The sequence below is a fragment of the Ananas comosus genome, linkage group 4 (assembly GCF_001540865.1).
Source record: "Ananas comosus cultivar F153 linkage group 4, ASM154086v1, whole genome shotgun sequence".
Lineage (NCBI taxonomy): Eukaryota > Viridiplantae > Streptophyta > Magnoliopsida > Poales > Bromeliaceae > Ananas > Ananas comosus.
The window spans coordinates 259049-286144 of NC_033624.1; the positions used below are offsets into that span (position 1 = coordinate 259049).

The 27096-nt window shown below is 34.8% G+C and overlaps 2 protein-coding genes and 2 pseudogenes across 3 annotated transcripts; 3 read left to right on the plus strand and 1 right to left on the minus strand.

The window, feature by feature from the left end:
- On the minus strand, positions 280 to 5340 carry LOC109709340 (novel plant SNARE 13-like). Of its 2 annotated transcripts, XM_020231523.1 has the most exons (10): positions 4944 to 5338; positions 4051 to 4143; positions 3728 to 3821; positions 3605 to 3642; positions 2761 to 2858; positions 1836 to 1915; positions 1710 to 1766; positions 1416 to 1508; positions 1251 to 1325; positions 280 to 715 (listed from the first exon to the last, which is right to left on the minus strand). In XM_020231523.1, the coding sequence occupies exons 1-10, from the start codon at positions 5018 to 5020 to the stop codon at positions 611 to 613; spliced, it is 810 nt and encodes a 269-aa protein (XP_020087112.1). In that variant the 5' UTR covers positions 5021 to 5338; the 3' UTR covers positions 280 to 610. The 2 variants fall into 2 exon arrangements, with proteins under 2 accessions (XP_020087112.1, XP_020087113.1); XM_020231524.1 differs by lacking the exon at positions 1251 to 1325 and having other exon boundaries at positions 4944 to 5340.
- Positions 8689 to 13423, plus strand: LOC109708672 (annotated as a pseudogene).
- LOC109708673 lies at positions 14043 to 18480 on the plus strand (annotated as a pseudogene).
- On the plus strand, positions 21083 to 25524 carry LOC109708939. The gene is made up of 3 exons (XM_020230891.1): positions 21083 to 21587; positions 22340 to 23942; positions 24264 to 25524. Exons 1-3 carry the CDS (start codon positions 21314 to 21316, stop codon positions 24454 to 24456), a joined length of 2070 nt encoding a protein of 689 aa, XP_020086480.1. The 5' UTR covers positions 21083 to 21313; the 3' UTR covers positions 24457 to 25524.

Genomic DNA, 27096 nt, shown 5'->3' on the forward strand with positions numbered 1-27096 from the left:
AATTTATATTTATCTACTTAAAGAAGAAAAATAAAGTGAATAACCCTTCGCCCTCGACGATGCCATATGAAAATTAATATTAATTTTAAAAGACAACACAATGGGGCTATGCACACTTTCATTTTTTTGGAGGCATACATGTAAAAATAAAGCACATCTGAAACAATAGTTGATCAGGAGAACGAGCCACGATTCAACAAGCTCAACAGTTTATGAGACACCAGCGATGAGTGAGCAGAAAACGACAAGAGTAATTTAAGATCACAGAAACAACAAGAGTAATTTAAGATCACACAATCTTAATAGCTTCACGGACGCTGTGTATATAATAAATCCACCTCTATTTCATATACATAACAAAAAGCGGGAGAAATTACAACACCGAGAAGAGAAATACAACCTAAAATCTCAAACTAACCATCAATCCACGAGCCGTAAGAACAACCCCAGAAACAATAACAACAAGACAACGTAATATCATACATCGATAAAGAATTGCAGGCTATGAGATGGCTCATCGACTCTGTTGATTTTAAAATCTGCAATTTCTGATTATAATCAAAGCATATACATGTGGAGAGAACGACGGCGGGCCAATTGGCAAATATCATTAAAAGCCTTGAAAGGCTTCTGCAGATAGCAGTCGCCTTGTGGTCGGAGCTGGTGGTGCCAATCCAGGTATATCTCTGATGTTCTTGTTGTTTGGGTGTACAATCTGAAAAGTCGACAAAGAAAAAATACTGATTATTATTTGGAGAAACCAATCATGGAAACAACACAGGAATACATGCAGAATAAAATTATTGGCAAATTTGATATCATGTTAGCAAAGAAAGATGGATACGTCAAAATTTTCCATGTCTCTGTTGGGAGCTGATTATATAAATAACCATAAGGCAAAAATGTCAACCAGCAATTGAACGAAGGGTTGACATTGCAAGAAATTAGTTCAAGAAAAAGTCTAAGTGGAAGATTAACAATTAAATTTTAACTGCAGAAAGTTCGTTCCTGCCAGTGTGTTTTACCCTTTGATAAATTAATAAATAGAACTCCAGATACTGTAGCATATATACATTCATAATACTAAGGGACCACCATTGAGACCATAGAAGTAGGGACATTGGTCTATGCGAGCTTACTTACAACGTCGGTGCATTAAGTTAATTTCCAAGTCAATAATTTGAACTAAGAACAGAGAAACATGATAAAGATCTAATCCTGATATATGACAAGAAGTTGATAATATGCACCTTCACAATGATGATTGCAATAACACCACAAACGATCAAAAACAGGAAAAACATAATGCATTTATCAGTAGCCACCTGCAAGTTTACAGATAAGGTTGTTTAGACAGGTATATACAGGAGAAGTTGAAATATGTGATTGTGCATGGTAGTATTTAATAAGCTCACCTGCCTACCAATCTCTTTCACCAGTTGAGAAGCCTTCTTAATCGAGAACTGAATAGTATCAAGTTCATTGACAATGCGACCCATTTGTTCAGTCTGCAAATCATAGAACAAACTTCTATGAGGCAGGAAAATGTTCAAGAGTGAACGAGTCCCTAAGAGATATTAGACTTGTTGGGTACGCTTGATATTAATGTCAAAAATTTCTATACAGGCCTGTCCCGGGCCAAACTAGCAATCAGGTAAGCTAGCTCCATTTATAACCAATATATTTCAGATATTACAGAATCTACTTACTTGTCCCTTAAGGTTTGCAGCAGTCTGAGCTCCAACGTCAATAGTTTGCTCAACAACCTACAATTCAACTTTCACATGAGAGTTAGGAGAGAGAAAATGATAGGACAATGCAAGTTGATACTATACCATTTTTGAGCGTTCAATAGCTTGATCAGTCTCATCCATCTTCTTCCTTCCAGCATCAATAAGCTCTTGATTAGACATTTCTGCAAGACAGACAGAACATGCTTTCATTCTTATTCAGATGCTAGAAGGTAAACCTCCAACCAATGTTATAGAGAAAATTAATGACACACTTCGACAATCCATTGAGAGATAGCGTTGTCTCTGTTTTGAGTATCACTTGATATGCGCCTCTACTAAATCTTCTCCACAAATAAGGAACTTGATCCGTTCAGAAGATTGAGACTATCAAGAATCACAAGAATACGCTTTCACTTTACCAAACTTTCACTTTACCATCCTATAATATCCACACCAAAACGGGAAAAGACCCTAGATTAATCATTTCCAGCTTATTTTCAAAATTTAGAAAAAGTATAAGACACACACTTGCAATTTATTCAGTAAGTACATAGAGAAAAGAATCTGCATCATCATTTCATTCTATATGCCTCTTGATATATAAAATATTCAAATGTGATGTCCATTTTCCAGCTGACCTACAATTAGCTTCTACAGTAATCCTATGTCATTTAATACTTGCACATTCAAGATCAAGTCAGGTTTGTGGCCTGGTCAGGTTGCACCCAGCTTCTAAATCATTTCTTTAGAATACATAACCGCTAATATGTCATCACTGAGCCACCTCTAGTTTGTTTTGACGCATTGGCACAATATCAACAGCCTGATAATTGCTTTTAGCGGATGGATAAATAAGTTGATATATTCATCAGACAATTCAATCTGTCATCATGAACAACTGTAAACATAACGTAGCTTAGGAAAAGTAGTAGAACTTAAAAAAAAAAGTTTAGCCATACATGAACAAATAAATCAGGAAAGGATTGCTTTTAAATGAGTTCTAAGTGCAAAGGATATTAACAATTACCTGAAGCCAGTCGAACATTGTCATCAGGTACAGCATCACTGCCTCCGGCACCCATGTCAAAGAGTTCAACTCTCTTATTACCAAGGCTACTCTGATATCTGCCATAGTATCATAATGAGGAGACATTGGCATTAGTAAACAAGAAAACTTCAAAAATAAAAAAACCACCGACTAAATTTTCAGACGAAAGACACATGAGCTGGAAAGATAGAGATGTGAAAGGTCAAGTTGAAGAAAAAGTCAAAAGCGGAATAATTGAAGAGTTTGATGAACAATGAAAACTTAATAATTTTCTTCCAGATATCTATATGTTAATCGGTTGACAGATATTTGGTGTTTATTTTAAAGCTCAAGCCTTAAGAGTAGTAAAAGGGCCAGAGACTTCTAGTTTGAAGTACAAAATTACTAGAAAAGAAGGCTAATTTAGCATCTGAAGACAAACTGTAGCATGATTGAATGCTACACAATAAAAGAAAACAAGGATAGCCAAGGAAAATACATCACTGCAAGCAACAGACTATTCCATAAGCTCGTCCACGGAAATTCTACTTAAATTGCTAAAGATATGAGACTTATGATGCACTCCCATAACGTCCTATCCTAAGCCAGAAGTTTAGCTTATTTTCAAGCAAGCAGACGAGAAGCATATGCTGGCAATATAGGTTTCCCAGCTTGAGTTGTTACCACAACTTTGTCACAATCCAATCTTCAATTTTGTCCATAATAATGTCATTACTTTGAGCATCTCCAGCTAATAATCTTTTTATTACAAATCAGGTCAGTTGGAGATGCAGTTTTAGAAAATGAAAAAAAAAAGTGTATGCAGCAAGTATTTTATACTTACGTTTTTCTCAAGGCGACATACGAGTTTAGCTCTTTTATCTGTCAAAAATGCAGTGAAAATCAATAGTTAAATAGAAACAAAAAAGATTAAAAATAGCATTGAAACAAGAAGAAAATCACTTACCATGGATTGCTTCCTTTCATTAAGCTGTTTATTGACATCAGGAGGGTTTCGACTCTCCTCCTCCTTAAATACGCGGTCAAATTCTTTGATTAAACTGTTAAAAGAAGGATTTTCAATTAATAAGAATGCATGCAGCTTCAATCTTTGTTAGAATAGAACATGATGCAGAATCAATAAGGGATTCCTGAGTGATAAAAATATAGTGAATGTCATGCGGCATGGGATCCATGCGTAAGAACTTATCTGCATGTAATGAAGCTGAAAAAGTTCAATTAATTTCAATTACAATCAATAAATTGACAATTAAGTTTTATCAGACCAACCGCTTACACTCCCTCATTTGTCCAGTTAGCTCCTCCAAATGCTTAGACTGCCTATTAGCGTCTTTAATCTTGTCCAACTTCTGGAATCCATTCCTGCAAAAAAGAAAAAAAGGGAAAAAGAAAGGTAGGAACCTCATAGTCAGTCGAAACAAATTACAAACCTATTCATTACACTGCCACACTAGAGTGTGTTGATATCAACAATAAGTATTGAACGTGAAGGTTTACAAGAAGAATTTTACAGCACATATAGGAAGTATCGCTACATACCTTCATGGAACTAGAAATGTTTCTAAACAAGAAGTTGATATTGCTAACGCACCAAATGATAGAAACTTGAAAACGGCAAAAGTTTATTTGGTAGAAGTGACTCAGATAAGAAACAAAGAAATAGATAAATTCCAACACAAGAGCATGTCGATAGCATGTTAAGGATTAGCTAAATCTAAATCAGAAATTCACATATTTCGAGAATTTGGTAACTTTTTAAGCTTTGTAGTTACATACGATAGAGCCAAAGAATGTTAATTTAATAACCATGCCAACTATACGAAAGTTAGTGGCTCTTTCACCTTAATGTTTGATATTAATATTAATCCCTAGAATCCACCGGAGAGACGAATTCTACATATTTCACTAAACATTAGCGAATCAAGGGATGCTTTTCGATTATACGACATTGAGTAATAATAATCAGATTGTACATCGCTTCTCTCCAATTTCACCGTAGAGCGGCATTACAAAAAAAAAAAAAAAAAAAAAAGCACAATGCTCACGAATTACAAGCAAAATCTTCTTTTTGTTCATTAAAGCTTCCCAAATTGGAGAAACTGTCCTAATAATTGAAAATATATAGAATAATTAAGGGATCGAGATAAAAAAAAAAACCATACTGGAGGGCTCGGAAGATGTCTTGGATCTCCCCGTCGAGCTGCTCCAGCTCCGCGCTCATCGCTACACCACTCGCCATTATCACCCCCAAGGATCACGATCCCTCCGCAGACACTGCCCAATCCGAAGCTCTACACCATGACCGACGTAGAACACGAAGCTCTCGATCAACACCGCGCGCTCGAATCCATCGTAGAGGAATCGATGACGGGAGGGGGAAGAGGAAAAGGGTCGGGATCCGGAACGGAACCCTAACCCTAGACAACGAGGAGATCTCGGAGGTGGGGTGAATGTCCAAACCCCGGCGAAGAGGATATCTAGGGCTCTTTTGAGAGACAGGGGAGAGGGAGAGAGAGAGAGGAGAATATTTGCATTTGCAATCGTTGAATAAATACGTGGCGTGATGGAGATCGGACGGTTGATAAATGATCGATATTTGTCTGAAATCGTGAGAGGAGGGAGGCGCACGATAGCGAGGGCAGTCGTTGGGCGGACAGAGTGGGTGTGAGGTGGAATGTGCTGTCCGCGTCCGGCTTTCGTATGGTCGACGCCGTGGGCCCACTCGGAGAAAGGACACCGGCACACGCGTTACAGTATTTGTCCGGCCCAATAACATTTTATACAGAAAAGGACTAATGGGCGGCCCAACATCCTTTAAATGGTTGAGCCAACTTTTTTTTTTTTTTTGAGAGATAGGTAGCACACTACCGTGCTTCGTTTATTTCATTTAGAAATAAATTTAGCTAGAAACGTGAATAAACTAGAATTCGAACTAAGGTCTCGGATACCAACCACCAATTCCTTCGCCACTTGCTCTAGGGACGGTAGGTGGGTTGAACCAACTCTTATCTGATCTTATTTTGGACAGTGCGACAATTCCTCTTGTGCTTGTTCCCGTTTATCTTAAGTAGATTTTTAAGTTGGAGATGCAAAGTACAATTCAAACTTGATTTGAGGTTGATTAATTTGAGAAACGAACTGGTACTGATCCAAATTAAAAAAGAACAAAGTAAAATCCGGTAATTCTACAGAGCTTACACAATTAGGCACGAGTAGCAAATTTTTAACTATGTAGTGCATGTCTGGAATACATGACTCCACGTGACACTTCGTATTTTACAGGCAAACATTAACAAAAAAAACTAAAGAAGTCATGCATCCTGTACTTCTCTAAGCATTCAGAGACTTCAGACTTGCAGGTCTATAGCATAGGTTCTTTAGTTTTACTTTTTCTTTTCAATGTCTGAACCTGATCATTGATTCTAATTTGGATATTATTATAAGGATAATTATATATAAATAGTATAATATGTTCTGAATCCCATCATTGATTCTAATTTGGATATTATTATAAGGATATATATATACAGAACTAGGCTGGAATACTATCAATAATACTAAGTTATTTGTGCTATTAGTATTTTAGCCCTTAGATTAAGAAATGTACGGTTATGATGATATGGCCCACATAGGGTTGAGTGGGTGGTTGGCTGAATAGTATAATCTAACGAGTAAAAATAATCGAAAGAGTTAATCTAACGGTAGAAACTTGATAGCACAAAGTGTTTGGGGTGCGTTTGGTTCGCGCTATCTTTCAAAGATTCCTAGTAATCCAATAGGAATAAAAAAATATGACGGTGTTTGGCTAAACGCACTAAGTAATCTAGTTGGTAATATTGGATTCACTTGAGAATAAGATTCACCCCAAAGTACTAATCTCATTCTCTTGAGGGAGGATGGCTATCCTCATATTAATGGATTTTGGTAATTATAATATGTCTAATCTCTTTCTTTCTCCCTACCCGCCGGCTAATTGATATTATTTTTCTTTACACTCTAATCTCATATCTCTCTCTAAACTTATCTTTCTCTCTAAAATTTAACTTTTTTTTTCTCTCTCTAAACTAAGCTTTTCTCTCTCTTTCTAAAATCTCAACTCTCTTACTCCCTCTAATTTCGACTCTATATCTTTTTCTATTTTTTTAATTATGTTCTCTCTCTCTCTAAATTATGCTCTCTCCTTCTTTTTTCTAAAAAGATGTTGAAACTTTTAATAGCATTATCTAAAATTAATTAAAAAATAAATAAATTAATTGTATATTTTTTGTAATATTAAATAACATGGCTAAATAATATTACCGTACGAACCAAACATAGGAATTCCACATTCTTAGTAATAGAATGAATAGGAATAAGATTCTCGGACATCTTTTCATTCTTAGTAATCTTTCATAATGCGAACCAAACGCACCCTTGGTGCTATTGATAGCATAGCAGCTGGACTATATATATATATATATATATATATATATATATATAATTGTTTCGGGTTCAAATTTTTGGATTCGGGTTCAGATTCGGGTTTCAGATTTTTAGTCAGGTTCGGATTTGGATACGGATTTTTAAAATCTGTCGAGTTCAGATTTGGGTTCGGATCTTGGGTTTGGAGTCGGGTTCGGGTTCGGATTTTTGAAAATTCGCCCTGAATCCGACCCGTTGACATCTCTACACACAAGCTAGTTGAGTGGCTAAAATTAATACTAACAGACTGTTTTACCCTTTTGTAATTTTGATTTTACTAAATATTATTTATCATTTCTAATTTTGTTTGATTCGAAATTTCGTGTAAACTATCAATTATAAATTTTTTAAAAAAACTTGAAAAATAATTTTTATAAGCAAAAATCGTGAGTAGGTGGAGGCATAATACATGCATGCCTATAGGCTATAGCATAGTTATAGGTGAAGCATTGGAGTCTCCCTCTCCATCGTTGGAGAAGAAGTCCAAAATTTTCATGGCCTCCCTAATTTTCTTGGTGTTGATGATGTTCACGAGAGTGGTAGGAATTTTCCCAAAATTAATACCGGAAGAAAGGTAATTATTATTATTATTTTTTATTTAAAATAAACAAAAATTAATTTAATTTGTAAATAATTTGAACAGTATTTTGAGGTTTCGGGTCTAGCAAAAAAGCTATTATGCAGACTCCTGTAGCTTATGAAAAATAGCTATTACAGTGATAGGTATAAGTATGGGGATAAGAAAAATAGCGTTTGGATGAAAATTGGATTGTTTCCGGAGATAAGAAAAATAACGTTTGGATAGATAATATGGAATAAAAAAAATTGGGTTGTTTCCGGACACAAGCCTCGACCCAAATTACTTGAGGGAAGAGGCATTGAATATATTAAACATCTTCCTTATTTGCACAAATTCTTCACCAGTATTGAGGCCAAAGATTCTGCACCAGTATTGAGGCAAAATATTTGTGAAGATGCTTGAGGGTAAGATAATCGTTCGAGTCTCATTCTTATTATTATATACTTAGTTGAAGTTTCTGGAGCAATATATATGTTTTTGGCATTTAAGCATATATTGAATAACAGTTGAATAACTAACTAATATATCTATCCATTCACGGGATAAAAAACAATATTATTTATTTTTTATATTTGTAATATATTATATTACAAATATTTATTACAAATGTATATTTATAATATATATTACAAATAAATAATATATATATATATATATCATAAATGAATGACATATATTATCATAAACATAATATTTATATTAATATATTTATTTATATATCTATTTATCTAATAAAATAAAGAGAAGAATAATTAAAGTTGTTCTTAGTTATTCTATGATACCTTGAATAGATATATTGTAACACTAAAAGAAGAAATTACTAATTGGCGAGAAAAGAAGCAGTAACTTCTATAAAGATCAATTGGATGCCGTAAGCACAAAATGTTTTAATAAAATAAATAAAGATTCCAAATAAACATATGGCCTTCTTTGGACACTTCATTCTTGAGTTAGTCGTTATAATATATTTTTTTTACATCCGATAAAAGTGTTCTTATTTTATAGCATTTTATTATTTTTCTTTGCGGGTTATATGTTCTACAACAGTAGGGAAATCTGATTATGTTGGTGGACATAAACCTTGGCCCAAAATTCTCGAGGGAAAATCCCTTGAATATGTTAAACGTCTTCTTTATTTGCAGAAATTCGTCACCAATATTGAGGCTGAAGATGTCCGATGTTGTGAAGATACTTGAGGGTAAGTTGATCGTTCAAATCTCATTCTTGAAAGGAGCAAGGAACAATGAAGTGGACCCAAGTTAAGAAGAAAGCATATCATTTGATAACGGAGGACTTCCTGGCTCAGTTATAAGCATATCATTTGATCACTACAAAAGCAGGTCACCTTTTTATAAAAGATGCATCACTACCGTCCATTTTAAAAAATTTAAGGTCTAAGATTTATTTAGTGTATAGGAGCATTGCTCTAATTATTAACTTAAAGATTAGGTAATACACACATCATCATACATCATCTGTTAATTGAGAGGCTTTTATATATATACACAGCTAGTGCGGTGCTAGTAGCTAGTGTTTTTTTCTTGTGTGTCATCTTAATTACGTTGAGTTGTAGTTGCTTTAATTTTGTATGTTATATTTGCATGCGTAGATGATGGAGTTGGCTTACTTCGGGATGGATGTCACAAAAAGGAGCCTCTGTGGATAGTCTTTGTCATGTCTGGTACCATCAACCTTACATCGACCTTGATGGTATCATCGTTCAAAATGATTGATGGCCGAGGACAGGGCGTCAAAATTACAGACAAAGGTTTACGATTGGAAAAGTCCGAACACGTAATCATTTGCAACCTACAATTCGAGGGTGGCGATAAAGAAAATGTCGATGCTATCCAAATTAAGTCCAAATCAACAAACATTTGGATAGTTCGCTGGAACTTGCGCAACTATGCTGACAACCTAATCGATGTCAGCCACGAAAGCACCAATATTACTATTTCCAGGTAATTAAGCAATTAAAGCCAATCGATCGATGCTTTAATTAATATTCTACTTAATTATTTGCATTAATATAAATAAATAGTACTTGCTATATATTCTTTCCCGATTCATTTAATGAGTAAGTGTTGTTTTGAAATGCACGATAAAACAATGCTCATCGGAAGGAGCCCCGACGACATAGGCGATCGATCCATTGCCGTAACGATACATTGTTGCTTTTTCGACTCCACAATTTAGTGACATCCACGAGTCAAATTTGAAAAAGTATATCTTTACAACAACTACACTAAAAGCTGGGGCATTTATGTTGTCATGACTTCGTCGAAGCTCAAGTATATATATGCAATCTTGATATTTCGGTGCTCGCAACGCCCTTTGAATCTTCCTATACATTACAAATTAAACTACTTCTTAAACTCCTTCCCAGTTTGCGTGTATAACAGATCGTGTCTCAGAACAACATATAAGAAGCAGGGAAAAAGAAGATTGTCTTTGAATATAAATTTGAAAAGGTATTGTACGTACATACAACGTTTTCCTTTTACTTTTCTTTTTTTTCTTCAAAAAAAGATAAAGATATAAACTTATATTTATAGAAATTTGAAGTGATTTTTATATATTTTTGAGGATCCTCATACGCCATACACGATCATAAATATGTCCTACAAGAGTAATAAATAGCTTGGAATTTTCAAATAGATTTTGTTAACTCAAAAACTTCACTTGTTCAGATGTAGACATATAAGCTATAGCTATAGGCATTAACCATTTTGAGAAATAACAATAAAGTTCATAAAGGAAAAGTAATATTTATTACCGACAAATATTTATTATCAATAAATATTTATTGCTGATTAACTAGTCTGTACTAATAGCTTTTCTTCATTTTTATTAATAACAAATATTTATTACCGACAAATATTAATAGAATAATCCTGAAAAAAAAATTAATGAAAAAAAAATAAAAAGAGCCATACATTTTATACACTATGTTAACCCTTAGAGTCAAAAGGTGAGATGACGATTGTTTTGAATTGCTAATTTAAAGACTTCACTTGCTCAGAAGTAGATATACCGGATATTGCTATAGGCCTTAACCATTTTGAGAAATAACAATAAAGTTTATAAAGAAAAAATAATATTTATTACCAACAAATATTTATTACCGACTAGCTAAGTAATATCTCTTCATCATTTTTATTAATAACAAATATTTATTATCGACAAATATTAATAGAATAATTTTGAAGAAAAATAAATCAACAAAAAACTAAAAGAGCCATGCATTTTGTACTTGATTCAAAATGCGTATGCTATAAATGTTACCTTTATTCATCAGAACCTTACTTTTCAGACAAAACCATATAATAGGGCCAACCTCACAATAATTAATGTAATGAAAAGGAAGATTCTGATGAATAAAGTTAACATTTATAGCAGACGCATTTTGAATCATTGTAATGTGTGTTTGTGGATAATTAATGTGCAAGATTAGAGACAGTAGAATCAAGGCACAGTTCAATGATTATATATAATTTTTATTTAGCCATTGATGATCTAATATTCACATAAAAATATATCATAGTAATTAATTTATGTATCGGTGAAAACTTATGCATGCAAATATCAGAGGCCTAGAGTTGCAAACAGGGTACTTAAGTTTACGACAGATAAAGGCTGCCACCAACAACTTTGATCCTACAAACAAGATAGGTGAAGGAGGTTTTGGTCCCGTACACAAGGTTTAAGTAACATAAAACTCATAAATATAGTTTTTTCCCTTTATCTACTGTCCTTTGTTAATTATCTGTCTGTTCTTTCAAACTCTTATAGGCTGACTTAATATTATGTTGTATATTTAATTTTTTTTAAAAAAATTTCAGGGCGTACTACCAGATGGATCTGAAGTTGCCGTAAAGCAACTCTCATCTAAATCGAAGCAAGACAGTAGGGAATTTATCAATGAAGTAGGCCTGATATCGGCTCTACAACATCCAAATCTAGTGAGATTATTTGGATACTCCATTGATGGAGACCAATGGTCTATGAATACATGCAAAACAACAGCTTAGCAAGGGCTTTGTTTGGTTCGTTCTAAACCTAACTATAATTCTGATCCATAATTTTATTAATCATTAATTCAGTACCATGTTTATGTTCTTTTTGTTTTATTGGAAAAAATAGTTTTGCTAACTAATAATTGTTTGAAAATTTCAGGTGTTGAAAAAGATAAGCAGTATTTGGATTGACGAATGAGAAGGAAAATAGGCCTTGGGGTTGCTAGAGGCCTAGTGTACCTTCATGAAGAGTCACGACTAAAAATTATTCATCGTTACATCAAAGCGACAAACATTTTACTTGACAAGGATCTAACACCAAAGATAGCCAATTTTGGTCTAACAAAATTGGATGAAGAAGAACATAGTCGCATTAGCACGTGCATTGCAGGAACCATGTAAGTAAAATTTCCTTGGTTGTTTAAAAGGCTTAACTAATGGATATGTGATTATAAAAAAGTTTTTGAGAGATATACTCTTGTAAACAATGTTAGCCTCGAAATTATCGACTAACTGTTTTTTTCATTGACTTACGAAATTTGTTCAAAAAGTTCAATAAAGAAAATACATAAATAAAGATGATATTTAGTACAGTTTTAGTCACCAATGACATGGCTAGTGTTCTGTAAATTTTATTGATGAGTCATTGTATTAGTGATCTTTTTTTACATCTCATTTTTGACTCGTAGTGTATTCTTCACTGCTCATAAGGCTGAAAGCAACTTTGGGTTGCGCTCTTCTTTACTTTTCTGTCCTTTTTTTTTACTCCCTTAGAATTTATGCTCTTCATGTTTAGTTGTTTGAAAACGTTAAAAAAACTAAAAATTTAGCTACTATTTTAGGACAGCATATGTGATGCAAGCTTTCAACAAGACAAAACATTTTAGCTACTGTTTTAGGACTTCAACCTGCACTTCCCTTATTTTGTTGATTTCAATGTATTCTTTGGTTATAATGAATTGCACATAATAATTTTTTGATCATGCAGAGGATATATGGCCCTAGAATATACAATAAGAGGTTATCTGACCGAAAAGGCTGACGTGTATAGCTTTGGTGTTGTTATACAGGAGCTAGTCAGCGGAAAGAGTAACACATCCTATCGACATAAGGAATACGTAACTCTTATTGACTGGGTAAGTTTAAAATTACTATCTTCATATGGTAAAATAAACAAAAAATGCATCAATAATGAACCTAATTGCATCTTACCATTCTTCTCCATAGATTGCAGGCTCATGTTCTACAGCAGCAGGGAAACTTGATTGAGCTAGTGGACGCAAGCCTCGGCTCGGAATACGCGAGGGAAGAGGCTTTAATTATGTTAGACCTCTCCCTTGTCTGCACAAATTCGTCACCAGTATTGAGGCCGAAGATGTCCGATGCCGTGAAGATGCTCGAGGGTAGGATGGTCGTTCAAGTCCCAATCTTGAAAGGAGCAGAGCACAATGACGAGGAGCCGAGTCAAGAAGGAGATATATCATTTAATGATAGATGGACTGATACTTCTGTGAGAGCGCCTTCCGACCATAGCGGAGAAATAGAAGAGATTCCGCTTGCTGATCAAGTAGCAGAAACAATTTAAATTCCACAGTAAAGTTTGTATTTTTTTTGTGCTAGTCTTATTTCATGTGTATATCTGCTATTATATTTTCACTGTCGCCACAGAACTCTGTTAGGATGTGTTTGTATTAACCCCTGTTATCATGATGTAATGTTCCTGGACGAATAGTAGCAGTAATCTGGCTAAAACTCTGTTTGGATGTGTTTGTATTAACCAACACCTATTATCAGGATGTAATGTTCTGGACGAGTCTAAGACACCGATGATTCTTCAATGATTGCATTCTCTCTGCTTACAACTGTTATTTTTAGACTCTTCTTATATTGTAGTAACATACGGAAATAGGCCTCAATGTGTGAAAACTTGGGGCTACTGGACTGAGCTTGACTTAGTCTCCTTCTCATTGTGCTAAGAGTTTTGAGTAATGTTATGACTAATCATGTCCCGTTCATGTATTACCTGATCCAAAAGCGGGACTATGCATTGGCGGATGAGAAAGACAGAGCATGAAATGGGGAAGCTGCCGCTGGTGGGAGTCTGCACGGCTGCTGGTCTCATTCTCATAGCAAGGGATCGTGGCACTCCTTAGCCCCTGATGGCGCCCGCCGCTGCCTGAAGAGTGAAACAGAGAAAAACAATGATGGAGCAATCTCTGGACGTGTTCATGATCTTCCTATCTATTAATTATCCATGGATGGGAGCGAGGTCTAATCGTTGTGTGGTGTACAAACTATATAGTATATACTGTAGTAGAACGAGAACTGCCTCCCAGTACAAATTTGTAACAGTTCGTTCTTCTTTGAACATGATTAATTAATAAGGCGAGTGGTCTGTATACTACGTAATGATGATTGGTGCACATGAAATGTGACCAACAAATTCATGTGACCTACGAGGACTCAAAATTTAGGAAGATTTCTATGCCAACTTCCTGAAAATGTGGCACTATGGCGGAGTCGCTGGAGGTAATGTAGACCAAACACCTATAAAGATTTTAGTTAATTCTGATTATTAAAAGAATATTTTTATTTAAATATTTTTTAAAAAAATTAAAAAAATGGAGAAAATCGTATTAGATTTTGTTAAGTTTAATTTGTCTATTAAATGAAATCTTAAAATATAAGTTTACTTGAAAATTTGAAAGTATTTTTTTTACAAAGAAAATTGATGAAATTTGATTTGTATGTGAAATTAATAAATTTTAGTTAAACTTTAATTATCTAATTTTAGCACGCGCGGGCAATAATATAATTCTATATATATATATATATATATATACTACTTATAAAAGCGTGAGTTTTGAAATTTTTTCCTTCCCAAAAATGTCTCTATCTTTTTTACTAATATTGTCAAGTCCAGTAAATTTCAACCACTCATTTTAAATAAATCTTTAAATAATAATTTATTCTTAAATATAGATCTTAAGTTTTCGCCATTAGATCTCATCCAACGAATAAAAATAAAAGTATCTGTCATTTTTGTTGACCTCCTATCTACGCCGCGTTTCTCATATTTTTTTTTTTCTACCCACCATACGTAAAACTAAATTTATCTCTTATCTAACGTAATACCCGTCAATCATACAATACATTCGCTAATACCCCAAATCAAAACTAAATCGTTAATTAAATATAATTTTAAATATTTTTAACAAAATATTCAATATTTAAATAATGCGTCGTAAAAGCATAGAATATTTTTTAAAAAAATTAATACCAGTCCAATCAAAACAAAATCCTTAATTAAATATAATTTTAAATATTTTTACCAAAATATTCAACACCAAAATATTCTCCGTGTTCTCAAATATAAAATATATTTTATCTATTTTAAATAAATCTTCAAATAATAATTTATTCTCAAATATAGATCTTAAGTTTTCGCCATTGGATCTCATCCAATGAATAAAAATAAAAGTATCTATTGACAAAAATATCTTTTTTTCAAATATTTTTTTCTACACAACAATCATGTAATACGTAAAACTAAATTTATCTCTTATCTAATGTCCTACCGCCAATCACGTAATATCTCCACTAATCACGTAATATGTAAAATTAAATTTATTACATATCCAAACATTTTTTCAAATATTTTTTTTCTCAAACGTAATACCTACCAATCTAAGTACCAAAATTAAATTTTAAATTTGTAATGCCCGCCAAAATTTAATACCCGCGAATTTGATAATTTGAATTTTAATTTAAAATATTTCTCTTTTTATCATTTCATATGAATAAAATTATTAAGAACTAATTATTTGGATGGATTGAAGTATGAATTGAATTAGATTGATTTTCTAGGACGAGATAATGCTAACACACATTGGCATGAAAAAATTATTAATAACTAATTATTTGGATGGATTGAAGCATGAATCGAATTAGATTCATACTCTAGAACAAGATAGTGCTATAACACACATTGGCATTTGGAGAGACACTATTGTAAACAATTCAGTTGTTGTATAAAAATAGTGCACTTTAATATCGATAATTAGGATAAATGTACTTTTTAATATTTTATTTTTTTTGGTATTTTAAATTTATTTATCATGATCAATTTAGCAAAATTTTATAAGTAAAATTGTGCTTAATCCACCTATTCCAAAAACTCAAGAAATAAAATTAAGCTAAATTTTTTACTTATATGAATTCTTATTAAATTTACATTTTTTTTAATTTTATCTATTCTGATGATTTACTAATATTTATTTTATTATTTTTTTTACTTACAATGCAATTTGTACGGAAGGGGAACTAATGGTGACATTTTCAATTAGTTTAGTGACGAATTTTGTATTTTTTTTTAATGATACCATGATAGATTTTGTGTTCTTTCTTTTATGATATTGTAATTCTATTTTTTATTTCTATCATTTTATTTTAGTAATGATTAAATATTATTTATCGAATCTATAATATTTATTTATAAATTTTTTTTTTAGTATTTGTGTGACGTGTGTTGCACCTGCACTTAACTAGTATATATATATATACGGGTCGATCCCTCTCTTCTCCATCCATAAGCACAAAGAACGCACACGTACGTGCGCACAAAGAATCTCTCAGTAGCACCCAGCCTTCGTCGACAGCACAAGCTAGCTCTCGCAGAACCTCTCTGTAGCACGCAGCCTCCGTTGGAAGCACAAGCTCTTGCAGAAGTTAGCTCTCTGAAGCACGCGGCCTTCGTCCAGCGAGCATTACTCGATCGGCCGGTAATTTGGTTTATTTCATTTCTTTGTTAATGCTCTTTTTAATCAGCAATAATCTGTTTCTTCTTTTCCTTTTGTCCCGTATAATTAACGACCGAAACGACATTAATTAAGCAATACATGAATTAGTACTGTGTACTTACACCGTATACGCTCTCTTTTGTTTTTTTTTTTTTTTCTTTTCCTTTTCAGATCAGAGTAATTAAGATTGTCGACTCCTCCTTATGCCCCTGCGGACGACGGCTTGCGAGCCCTCGCTGGCCAGGCTGAAGGCTTCGGCCGGAACACCATCGGAGGACTCCACGGCTCCGTGTATCACGTTACAACATTGGCAGGTACATATATAACATACATATATATAACACACAAACATTAATCTCGATTAATTCCTAGCCGCTAGATCAATTTGTCCATATCTAGCTTGTCCATATTATATATACAGCATTGTTGATTGGTCTCTAGCTCATAATTTTGATTCTTAATTATAAAAAAAAAAGTAGTTCTATTAATTATTAACTAAAGGATATATAATTAAGTAATTAAAACGCACACCATATATCTGTTAATTGAGAGACTTATATATATATATTACACACAGCTAGTTAGCGGTTTTAATTTCTTGTGCATCATCTTAATTAATTATGTTGATCAGTTGTGGCTGCAGTTTTAATTTTGTATGTTATGTTTGCGTACGTAGATGATGGAGTTGGCTCACTTCGGGAAGGATGTCACAGGAAGGAGCCTCTGTGGATAGTCTTCGACGTGTCCGGAACCATCAACCTTACATCCACCTTGATGGTATCGTCGTTCAAAATGATCGATGGCCGAGGACGGGTCGTCAAAATTACAGAAAAAGGTTTGCGGTTGGAAGGGTCCGAACACGTGATCATTTGCAACCTACAATTCGTGGGCGGCGAAGGAGAAGAAGTTGATGCTATCCAAATTAAGTCCAAATCGACGAACGTTTGGATAGATCGCTGCAGCTTGCACGACTACGCTGACAGCCTGATCGATGTCAGCCACGAAAGCACCAATATTACTATTTCCAGGTAATTAAGCATGCAATTAAAGCCGATCGATCAATGGATGCTTTAATTAATATTCTACTTAATTATTTGCATTCATATAAATAAATAAATAGTACTTGATATATATATATTCTTTCCCGCGATTCATTTCATGAGCAGCCGCGAGTCAGATTTGGAAAAGTTCATCTTTACAACAACTACACTAAAAACTGGGGCATTTATGCTGTCACGCCTTCCGTCGAAGCTCAGGTATGTATGTGCATTAATCTTGATATTTCGGAGCTTGCGACGTCCTTTGAATCTTCCTATACATTACAAATTAATTAAACTACTTCTTAAACTCCTTCCTGGCTTTTTTGCCTGTATTACAGATCGTGTCTCAGAACAACATACACGAAGCAGGGAAAAAGATGGTTGTTTTTGAATATAAGTTTGAAAAGGTACATGCAACTTAATTTTTCTCTTTTTTTCTTCGAAATAAAAAAGATACTAGTGATTTATATATATTTCGAGGGATTTATATGCATCCTCAGACTGCCATATGTACACGATCATAAATATGGCCTGCAAGACTAATAAATAGTTTAATTGAAATTTTCAAACAGGCAGGAGACAAGAAAGAGCCGGCTTCTGGATGGATAAGATCCGAGGGAGACTTGTTTCTGAACGGTGCCAAACCTGGCCTCAAGAACGGTCGAGGTGTTGATGCTGTTTTCAAGCCTCAAAGTTACTACAAAAAGTGGACCCTTGAACCGGCATCTTCAGCTCTCAGGGAGGCGATAGAGTCGAGTGCCGGATGGCAGAATGTTCCGCTGCCTCACGACTCTTCTGTTTGAGCTAGAATGATTGATCTTTCGCGACCTGCATGCATGCATGCGCACTACCTATATTTTACTTTTATTTCAAACTTTAGCAGTTTAGCTAGACTAGTTAGTTTATCTCGTAAGTTTTAGTTGAGAGTGAGTTAAATTTGTTTGTTTTTACGCACGCTTGCTGTCTAGAATTCTAGTTGTTCTTTAAAATTCGTTTTACTAGCTTTTAGTCTGGTGGTGATTTTTCTGGCGTATGTGTTATTAATTTCGATACAATTTAAAGGTTTTACAAGTTTCAGCCGTCAAATACATTCTTCCAAAATTGCATGGTTTACTAATAATCTATAGGAATAGAAAAAAAAATTAATCCATCGGCTAAAGTATAAGGAGTTCGGTTGTAGTTTTACTATATCAACCGACGAAACCAGTCTCGCTTAATTGCCAATGACATTTTTTAGATCAGAAGCACCGGATAGTTATAGTTCGTTGTACTATCACAAATTTATAAGCAGATGTTTTCTTAAACATTCACGCCCCCCTAAACACAATAAATAAATAAATATTTTTATTCTCATTATAAAGAAATTATATGTAATTTGTATAAGTTGCAGGGGGCCCATGGTTACTGTGAGTATGGGTGAAAACATATCAGATATTATCCAAAAATATCTATATCCGCATAGAAAATATTCGAATTCGATCGGATATAAATACGGATATGAATTTAGAAAGTTAAGTTTTTCCGGATATCCAAAAAAAAAAAATTCAGACACGGNCTCTCTCTCTCTCTCTCTCTCTCTCTCTCTCTCTCTCTCTCTCTCTCTCTCGCCTTACTCATCTCTCCGCAGTCTAATCTCTTTATTTTTGCAAGACAAAGGCGGCTTGCTATTTGTGGGAAGATGAAAATTTTCGATTAATTTTTTTTGGAGAGATAAGGAAAATATAATTACATTTTGTACATATATAAGAAGATTGATTAATAATTTATATATTAAAATTACATATTTTATATATAAAAAATAAAGTGAGAAAAGGAGGTAGGAAAATAAAGTAATTTTTTTTTTGTGTTTCTCGTTTATTTTATATTTATATGTGTATATTAATGTATATTATTATCTGAATAATATTTTAATACATATCCGATCTATATTCAAATCCGAAAAAATATTCGACCTTATGTGAATTCATTTTTAACGAATATGATAATAAAAATTTAGCATAAAACATATATTTATATCCGAATCTGTATCTAAAAAAAAAATGAATGCATATATGGTTTCGTCAAATATCTAATTATATTCTATCCGTTTTCACCCCTAACTGTGAGCGTCATGGAATCATCAAATTGAATAACATTGTTGAATAAACCAGTACACTGAATTTAAGGTTGTTTTTAAAATTATACTGTACTTATTTTTATTAATGATATCACTAATTTTTTTTTTCTTTTTTGTCAATCTACAGTCTATTATTAGCAAGGCTACTATTTTGGAAATTAACACCTATATTAAAAAGAACAAATGTTTTTTCTTTTTTTTTTTTCCTACAAAACTATTATTTTCAATTTTTGTTATTTAGCTGGTCTGCTCGCAGCATTGTTTTCTGTTTTTAACATTTATCTGGAAGCATCATCGACGTGCATTGAGCGTGCGTTGAGGGGTAACATGCGTGTGACTCACGCACCATGGACGTCCGTCTCGGGCTACAAAACCCGTCGGGTGGAGCCTGGCGTCCGGGCTACAGAAAAATTTCACATTTCACACTATCTTTGACGGAAAAATCTACTATTTAACACTTACATCATATCAATAATAATAAATTAAATATATTTTTTATTTTCAAAGATAAGTATAATAAATATATATTTTTTATAATCATGAGGTTATGAATTAATCTAAAAAAATTTATTTGATTGGTTGAGGATGTCATATTATATATATATTTTTTAAGAGATAGGTAACATGTTATCTGTTTCGTTTATTTTATTTAGAAATAAATTTAGCTAAAAATGTAAGTCAATTAGAATTCGAACTTGGGTCTCGAATACCAACCACCAAACCCTTTGTCACTTACTCTAGAGACGGTCGGTAGGACGCCATATTATATTATTAATATATTTGGTGCATTTTAAAATTTTGCTATTCCTTTGTTTTTCTCTTATCTAGTTATAAAATAGTTTTCAAAATTAATGGTATGGTATAACAAAATAAGCTTCTAAATTTTGTAATCTATGATATTTATATATATATTTTGAAAACATTCAGAAAACAAATAAAATATAATACAATCCGACGTTCTGCACGCAATAATTTCTCGGATTCGATTAGGATTTGCTCAAACAGATCGAGTTGAGGGTCCTACTTTTTAACCACCCGTACCGTGCCAACTCAGCGATGACGTATGCTCCGTCTTCTTTGCATTATAAAAAATAAAAATTTACATGTGCCGGGGCCGGGCGGCGCACTTTAAGTCTTTAACACCTCCCCACTCACTCTCCCACCCAAAAAGAAAAAAAAAAAGAAAAGAAAAAGAAAACTCATATTTTTAATAAATTTAAATAAATAATATTATATATATGATAAAGGCTATTTATGTATTTATTTTTTTTGGTATAAAATTTACGCTCTATTTATAAGATGCGACTGGAAAATAGTTGACCGCGATGACGGGGGAGAGGAAAAGAGGACGACTCCAATTAATTCCAAGCGTCGTCTCCGTCGTCGCTCGCTCTCTACCCTAACGTAACTACGCCTTCCCCAACCGCCTCCGATCACTTCTACTCACCACCTCGTCATCCGCCGCCGCCGCCGGCGCCCTGAAACCCCAGATCCTCTTGTAGCAAGCGATTCGATCGCCGATGAGCGGCGGCGGAGCGGCGGCGGCGGCGGCGGCGGCTGGGGAGGGGCCGTACTCGGAGGCGAAGACGTCGGTGTGGTGGGACATCGAGAATTGCCAGGTGCCGAGGGCGTGCGATCCCCACCTGATCGCGCAGAATATAAGCTCGGCGTTGGCGGCGTTGGGCTACAGGGGCCCCGTCTCCATCTCCGCCTACGGCGACACCAGCAACATCTCGCCCGCCGCACAGCACGCCCTCTCCAGCACCGGCATCGCCCTCAACCACGTCCCCGCGGGTACTAGCGATGATCTGATCCTATCGCAAATCCCTAACGCTAATCCGATTATAGATCTCGATTCTTTCTTTTTCTTTTTCTTTTTTTTCTGTTGTGTATTATGAGAGTTTTCTATGCATTCGTGCTTAGTGGGACGCTATTGGTTTCAATCGGATTGATTTGTCTATGGATCTAGTGTTATGCAGAAAATTAGGGTTTTTCACGCTCTGTACTGTTTAGTTTTACAGTCTCATAACAGTGATTGCGGTTTATGTTTAGTCAGTTTGCTATCTTTGTGAAGTAGTAGTGAAGTTTTAGGGTTTTGGATTACCTTATCATTCATTATCTTTGTGAAGTAGTAGTGAAGTTTTAGGGTTTTGGATTATCTTATCATTCGGGAGACTTGTTCTGGGACGTGAATTATTTATCATTGTCTTTATATCTCCGAGTATACTATATCTCTGAGTACATGGTGTAGTCGGTATCGATGCATTGGGTGTTTTGAATTTACATACACTATTAAGGTTAACTGTGATCCTGACATATGCAGGGTTGATATTGCAGTGTGTCTGTTTGGACTTCTTGTATGATATATCTTGTCCATGCCTTTGATGGGTGATGAAACTTTTGATTTTCTGATGCTTTGTTCCATGAGTGCATATCTTGTAGTGATTGGTTCTCTAACAGGGTTCTTAGGAAATTACATATCATGATTTTTTTCCCCCCTTAAAGTTCTACTTCCCCTGATGAGATACTTTCCTAAACAAATGCAGGTATAAAAGATGCGAGTGATAAAAAGATTCTAGTTGACATGTTGTTTTGGGCTATCGACAATCCTCCTCCTGCGAATTATTTGCTCATTTCTGGTGATCGGGACTTCTGCAATGCCCTTCATAAGCTACGTATGAGAAGGTATAATATACTCCTCGCTCAACCACCTAATGTATCTCAAGTGCTGGTTACCGCTGCAAAGAGCGTGTGGCTGTGGAGGTCCCTTCTTGCTGGCGGACCACCATTAACAGAGTTGCCATATGTTAGTACTGTGTCAAATGCCAATGCATCAGAGGTAAGTTCATCTAAGACCACTATACCAGAACCTGGACAGACAAATCAGACTATCAACGCTTCTGCTCTTGCCTTGAATTTGGACAATCAAAGGAGAAGTGGTAATGGAAAGATTGATAATCACCAAAGAGGAAAGCAAGTGTGGAAGACTGCACACAAATATCAGAAGGATATGAATACACCTAGAACAACAAGTACTGAATTACAGACGCAGCCATCTGGAAGTCAAGAAGGTCTTTTTGATGGAGTTTCTGAAAGTAATATTCAGAAACAGTCTTCTGCAGACCTGTCAAATCAAGTTTCTACATCTATGGGCTCAAGTTCGAGAGCACAAGAGAATGCCAACTCGAACTGCACGGTGAAAAATCCTTTGTTCCCTGAATCATTACCTAAACCTAGTAAGTCACCTGCTAAATCCGGTTATTCTCACGAGAATGAAGAAGCACTTCCTAAGGAAGCGCCTCACAAGTTCTTTGGAGCTAATAAATCCAACACAGCACGTCCAAGTTTTCCTCAACCAGATAATAGGTATCCCATGAACAATGGGTATAAGAACCCAAATTATCAGCAAACTCAAACTCAGCCATTAAGACCGAGTGATCTGCTGGCTTCTCAGCCTAATACTGCGAAGGGGAGCTTGCATTTGTCAAATTCTCACAAAAGCAACCCTCATCCACCTACATCAAGGCCTAACGGCCCGCCTCTTAGTTCTCAACAACCCCGAGCAATCAACCCACCTTTTACTTCAGCTGGAAACCCACCTAATAGACCTACTTTTCATCAACACATTCCGCCTTTTCAATCATATCCAGAGCCGTATAATAATTATCCTCCAGGCCCTGCAAATGTCCTGCATAATATGCAACCTCCATATTATGATTATAGTCACAGGCCCCCGATTACACATCCTATGCCTGGCAATGTGCATAATCCTGGGTTCTGGGGATGCCCAGAACCATCAAGTGATGTTCAAGGTCTCACAGGGAACATTTTGCAAGCATTGAACATTTTGAGAAATGATAAAATGGCCCCCACAGAAGCTAATATTGCAGATTGCATTCATTTTGGGGAGATGAATATTCCACATTTCAATGTTAAGATGGCTCTTGACTATTCCATTCAGCATCAGGTCGTTGTAATGCACAAATTAGGAGGCAATTTGCCATTTTTTGTGGGGAAAAATGACTCACTTTGGAAATGTGTGAATGTGATGGATAGTACCATTAAGCATCCGAAGGAGACTTGGGACGCTGTTTCGAGGTTCCTTTCTTCTAGCAAGGGGCATTCTATGATATTGGCCTCTCAATGCATGTAAGGAGTTTTACTATGTCCGTGGTTTTTTTTTTTTTTAACTGGGTTAATTACAAGTACCATTCGCATGCTTTGACTCCTATTTCAATTTCAACCTCTTTATTTTTCAATTGCTTCAATTTGACCTTGCGTGGGTTTTTCATTCTAGTAAGATACTGAATATTTTTGGGCTAAATTGAGATGATTAAAATGTGAGGTTGAAATTGAAGAAATAAAAACATCAGGTAGAAATTTAGATAAGGATGAAAGTGCAGGGGTGGTCTTTGTAATTTAACCAACAAATGTCCCTAATACTTAATCCTATCTTCTTGTTGTTTTTAGGTATCAAGCTGCCACTATACTAAAGAAGAAATGCCTGAAACATCTTGTTCTTGGTGAAATTCTGCAGATTTTGCATGCTGCAATCTCAGTGAAGAGGTGGATTATACCTCATTCGTCTGGTTGGCAGCCATTGACTCTCCATGTAGAGGTCGTGGATTTGAAAGCAGAATCCAGTAGTAATAGCACTAAATGACAAATCTCCTTGGATTGAGGGGGATCTGTGAGGTGAAACAAGTTTGGCTTCATACTATTTCACTGAATTAGGTTCTATTATGGTATAGAATAATATATATATATATATATATATATATATATATATATATATATATATATAGATGTGTAGATAGTGGTTTTGTGGACACTCTGTGTTTCTTTTCTTCTTAATGGTGATACAAGAGCTCTTGGGAATTTCGTTGAAGCAAGGAAGGACAGAACTATTTAAAGTATTTTGGAAATGCAAACTATTTGAAGTATGGCTCCTTCCTGGTAGGCTGGGTTTAACAGGAGTATTTGGACAGTCTGATTGAAGGTGCTACAAAGAATTGTTACGTTAAGGGGGACTATCTTCTTTTGCGGGAGATGGAAAAGATACATTAAATCAGTCTTAATTCAGAATGGTAATTATGTTTGGATCAAATATGAGTTGGTTCAGGTTGCTTTGCTCGTCTATCTCAGAGGATTAGCTCACTGAAGTTGTTATTGGTACCCAATAACTTCTGGTTACTCATGTGGTAAGCAAGTGAAAGTAGAAGCAGATGAAAGTTCCTTTAAAGTTAAATACTTCCAAGTCACAAATATGAAAGGGATGTATAAGGTCTTAATTCTCTTACAACAAAACTGTCGTGCTTTTGGTAATATATGCAGATGACTTAATGAAGGACCATTTGAGATATTTCTGGTCTATGCTTCCCAGGATGAGGAGCAGGTTTATCAGGAGGATAAACTATCTTTATATTTCTTAAGCAGCTGTTTGCTATCAAGTTATCACTGAAGCTTCTGTTATTCTACTGCTGCCACGGCATCGGAAGAAGCTCAGATTGCCCCAAAAATGCATGCCCAAACTTGTTTTTACTTTTTGATCGTCATCCCTGTTGACACTTTAGGTTTTTCTAGCTTGGTCTATGGTCACCAACTGGGTGTGGGTCATTACTTATTGTTATAATATGATTTGGATCCTCAGGTAACTAGTAGCTATTTTGTGTCGTTTCCTTTGTTGGATTTTCTATTAGATTTGGTTAAAGGCTTGTTCTCTTTGCATCTAGCATGTGTGAATAGCACTAATAGTCCCTGAACCTTTATTTAAGTTTCACTGTGGTTCTTGAACTTAAAAAGTGCTGGGTCTTTCGTCCTTATTACCACCTATTGTTGCAGGAAAAATTATTGCATGCACCCGATGGTGCGTCTGTACAGTAGTGTGCCATGAATTTATTAGTTCTCCATCCATCTGGCTCATATTTTCAGCCCAAACGGCGGATTTTATGTAGTGAAATCAGTGGGCGATAAGTATTGAAATATCAGATGGAATCAGGAGCTGATGGATTGATGGTACATTGATGTAGCACTTGCAAGTGATATGTTTTTCTCAATGAGTAGATGAGTATGATGACTAAAATAAAATATTTCCAAGTCTCTTGGGATTGTGTTTATAAAAGTTTTGAGGATTGAATTGAAAGTTAACGTTTGGGGACTGATTGTGCAATTTACCCAACCTTATATTCACCCCTTGTACTTTAACTACTGTTCCACGCCTTGTGTGCGCTATGTTTGCTGATTTTTTTTTTTTTTATTAGAGATAGGCAGCACGCTATTCGTTTTATTTATTTTATTTTATAAATAAACTTAGCTGAAAATATGAATCAACTAGGATTTGAACTTGAGACCTCAGATATATCACTAAGCCTTTTGTCATTTGCTTTAGGGGCGGTCCGTTATGTTTGCTGATGTTAGCTCTCATTTGGGTGGTGTATTAACTTCTACTGGCCTAAAGATATTGCAATTTCCATCATGTCCTTGAGTGAAATTTCTTCCTCTGGTTTGATTTTGGTTTTCTGGCTCTGCTGCTGCTGCTCTTTTAATCAAATTTTTGTGATTCGACAAAATTTGATGGTTTTACTCGCCTTTTAGAAAACAGAATTAGAAGAATTAATAGCTAACAATTATTATATTTAATGAAAATTTTAACTTTAATTAATTTTAATAATTTAAATTAAAAATAAAAATTATGGAGGAGTCAACAACGAAAAGTAGTTTAGGGGCTCAGCCAAAGAGAGAAATTTCCCGACGGTGAGGAATATTACAGCGTTGAAAACTGAAAACTGGAAACTTACTCTTTTAGGTTAAAAAACGAAACATCCCGAAAATCGACTTGTCAAAAATAAGGCGAGTGTCGGACAAAGCCCATCTGATCTAGCTCGGCCCATAAGAATATACTTTCTGGGCCCACCATGTTAGCGCTCGTTGCAAACTACACAGCATCGCAATCGCCGGATCGGGCTCGTAGGCCCATTTAAAGCGCACGCCTCTCCTGATTGGGCTGGGCTTTATCCGACTCCCACCATAAAGCTTACTTTTAGTCACTCTCGTTAGTACGCGTGTCAGCGTGACAAATCACCGTTGGTTGCCCCGAAATAAAAAATTAAATAAAAAATAAATAAAAGAATTAGACTAACTAAAAAATATATACTACATCTTAATTCAACATTTGCAAATTATAAATTTCGTCCAAATCTTAGATAACAACTTATTATTGATGAGTTATGAGTTTTCATTATCAAATTGACTCTGATAAATGGTAGATTAATCACACAATTCCCTTTCCAACTAAACTTCTCTG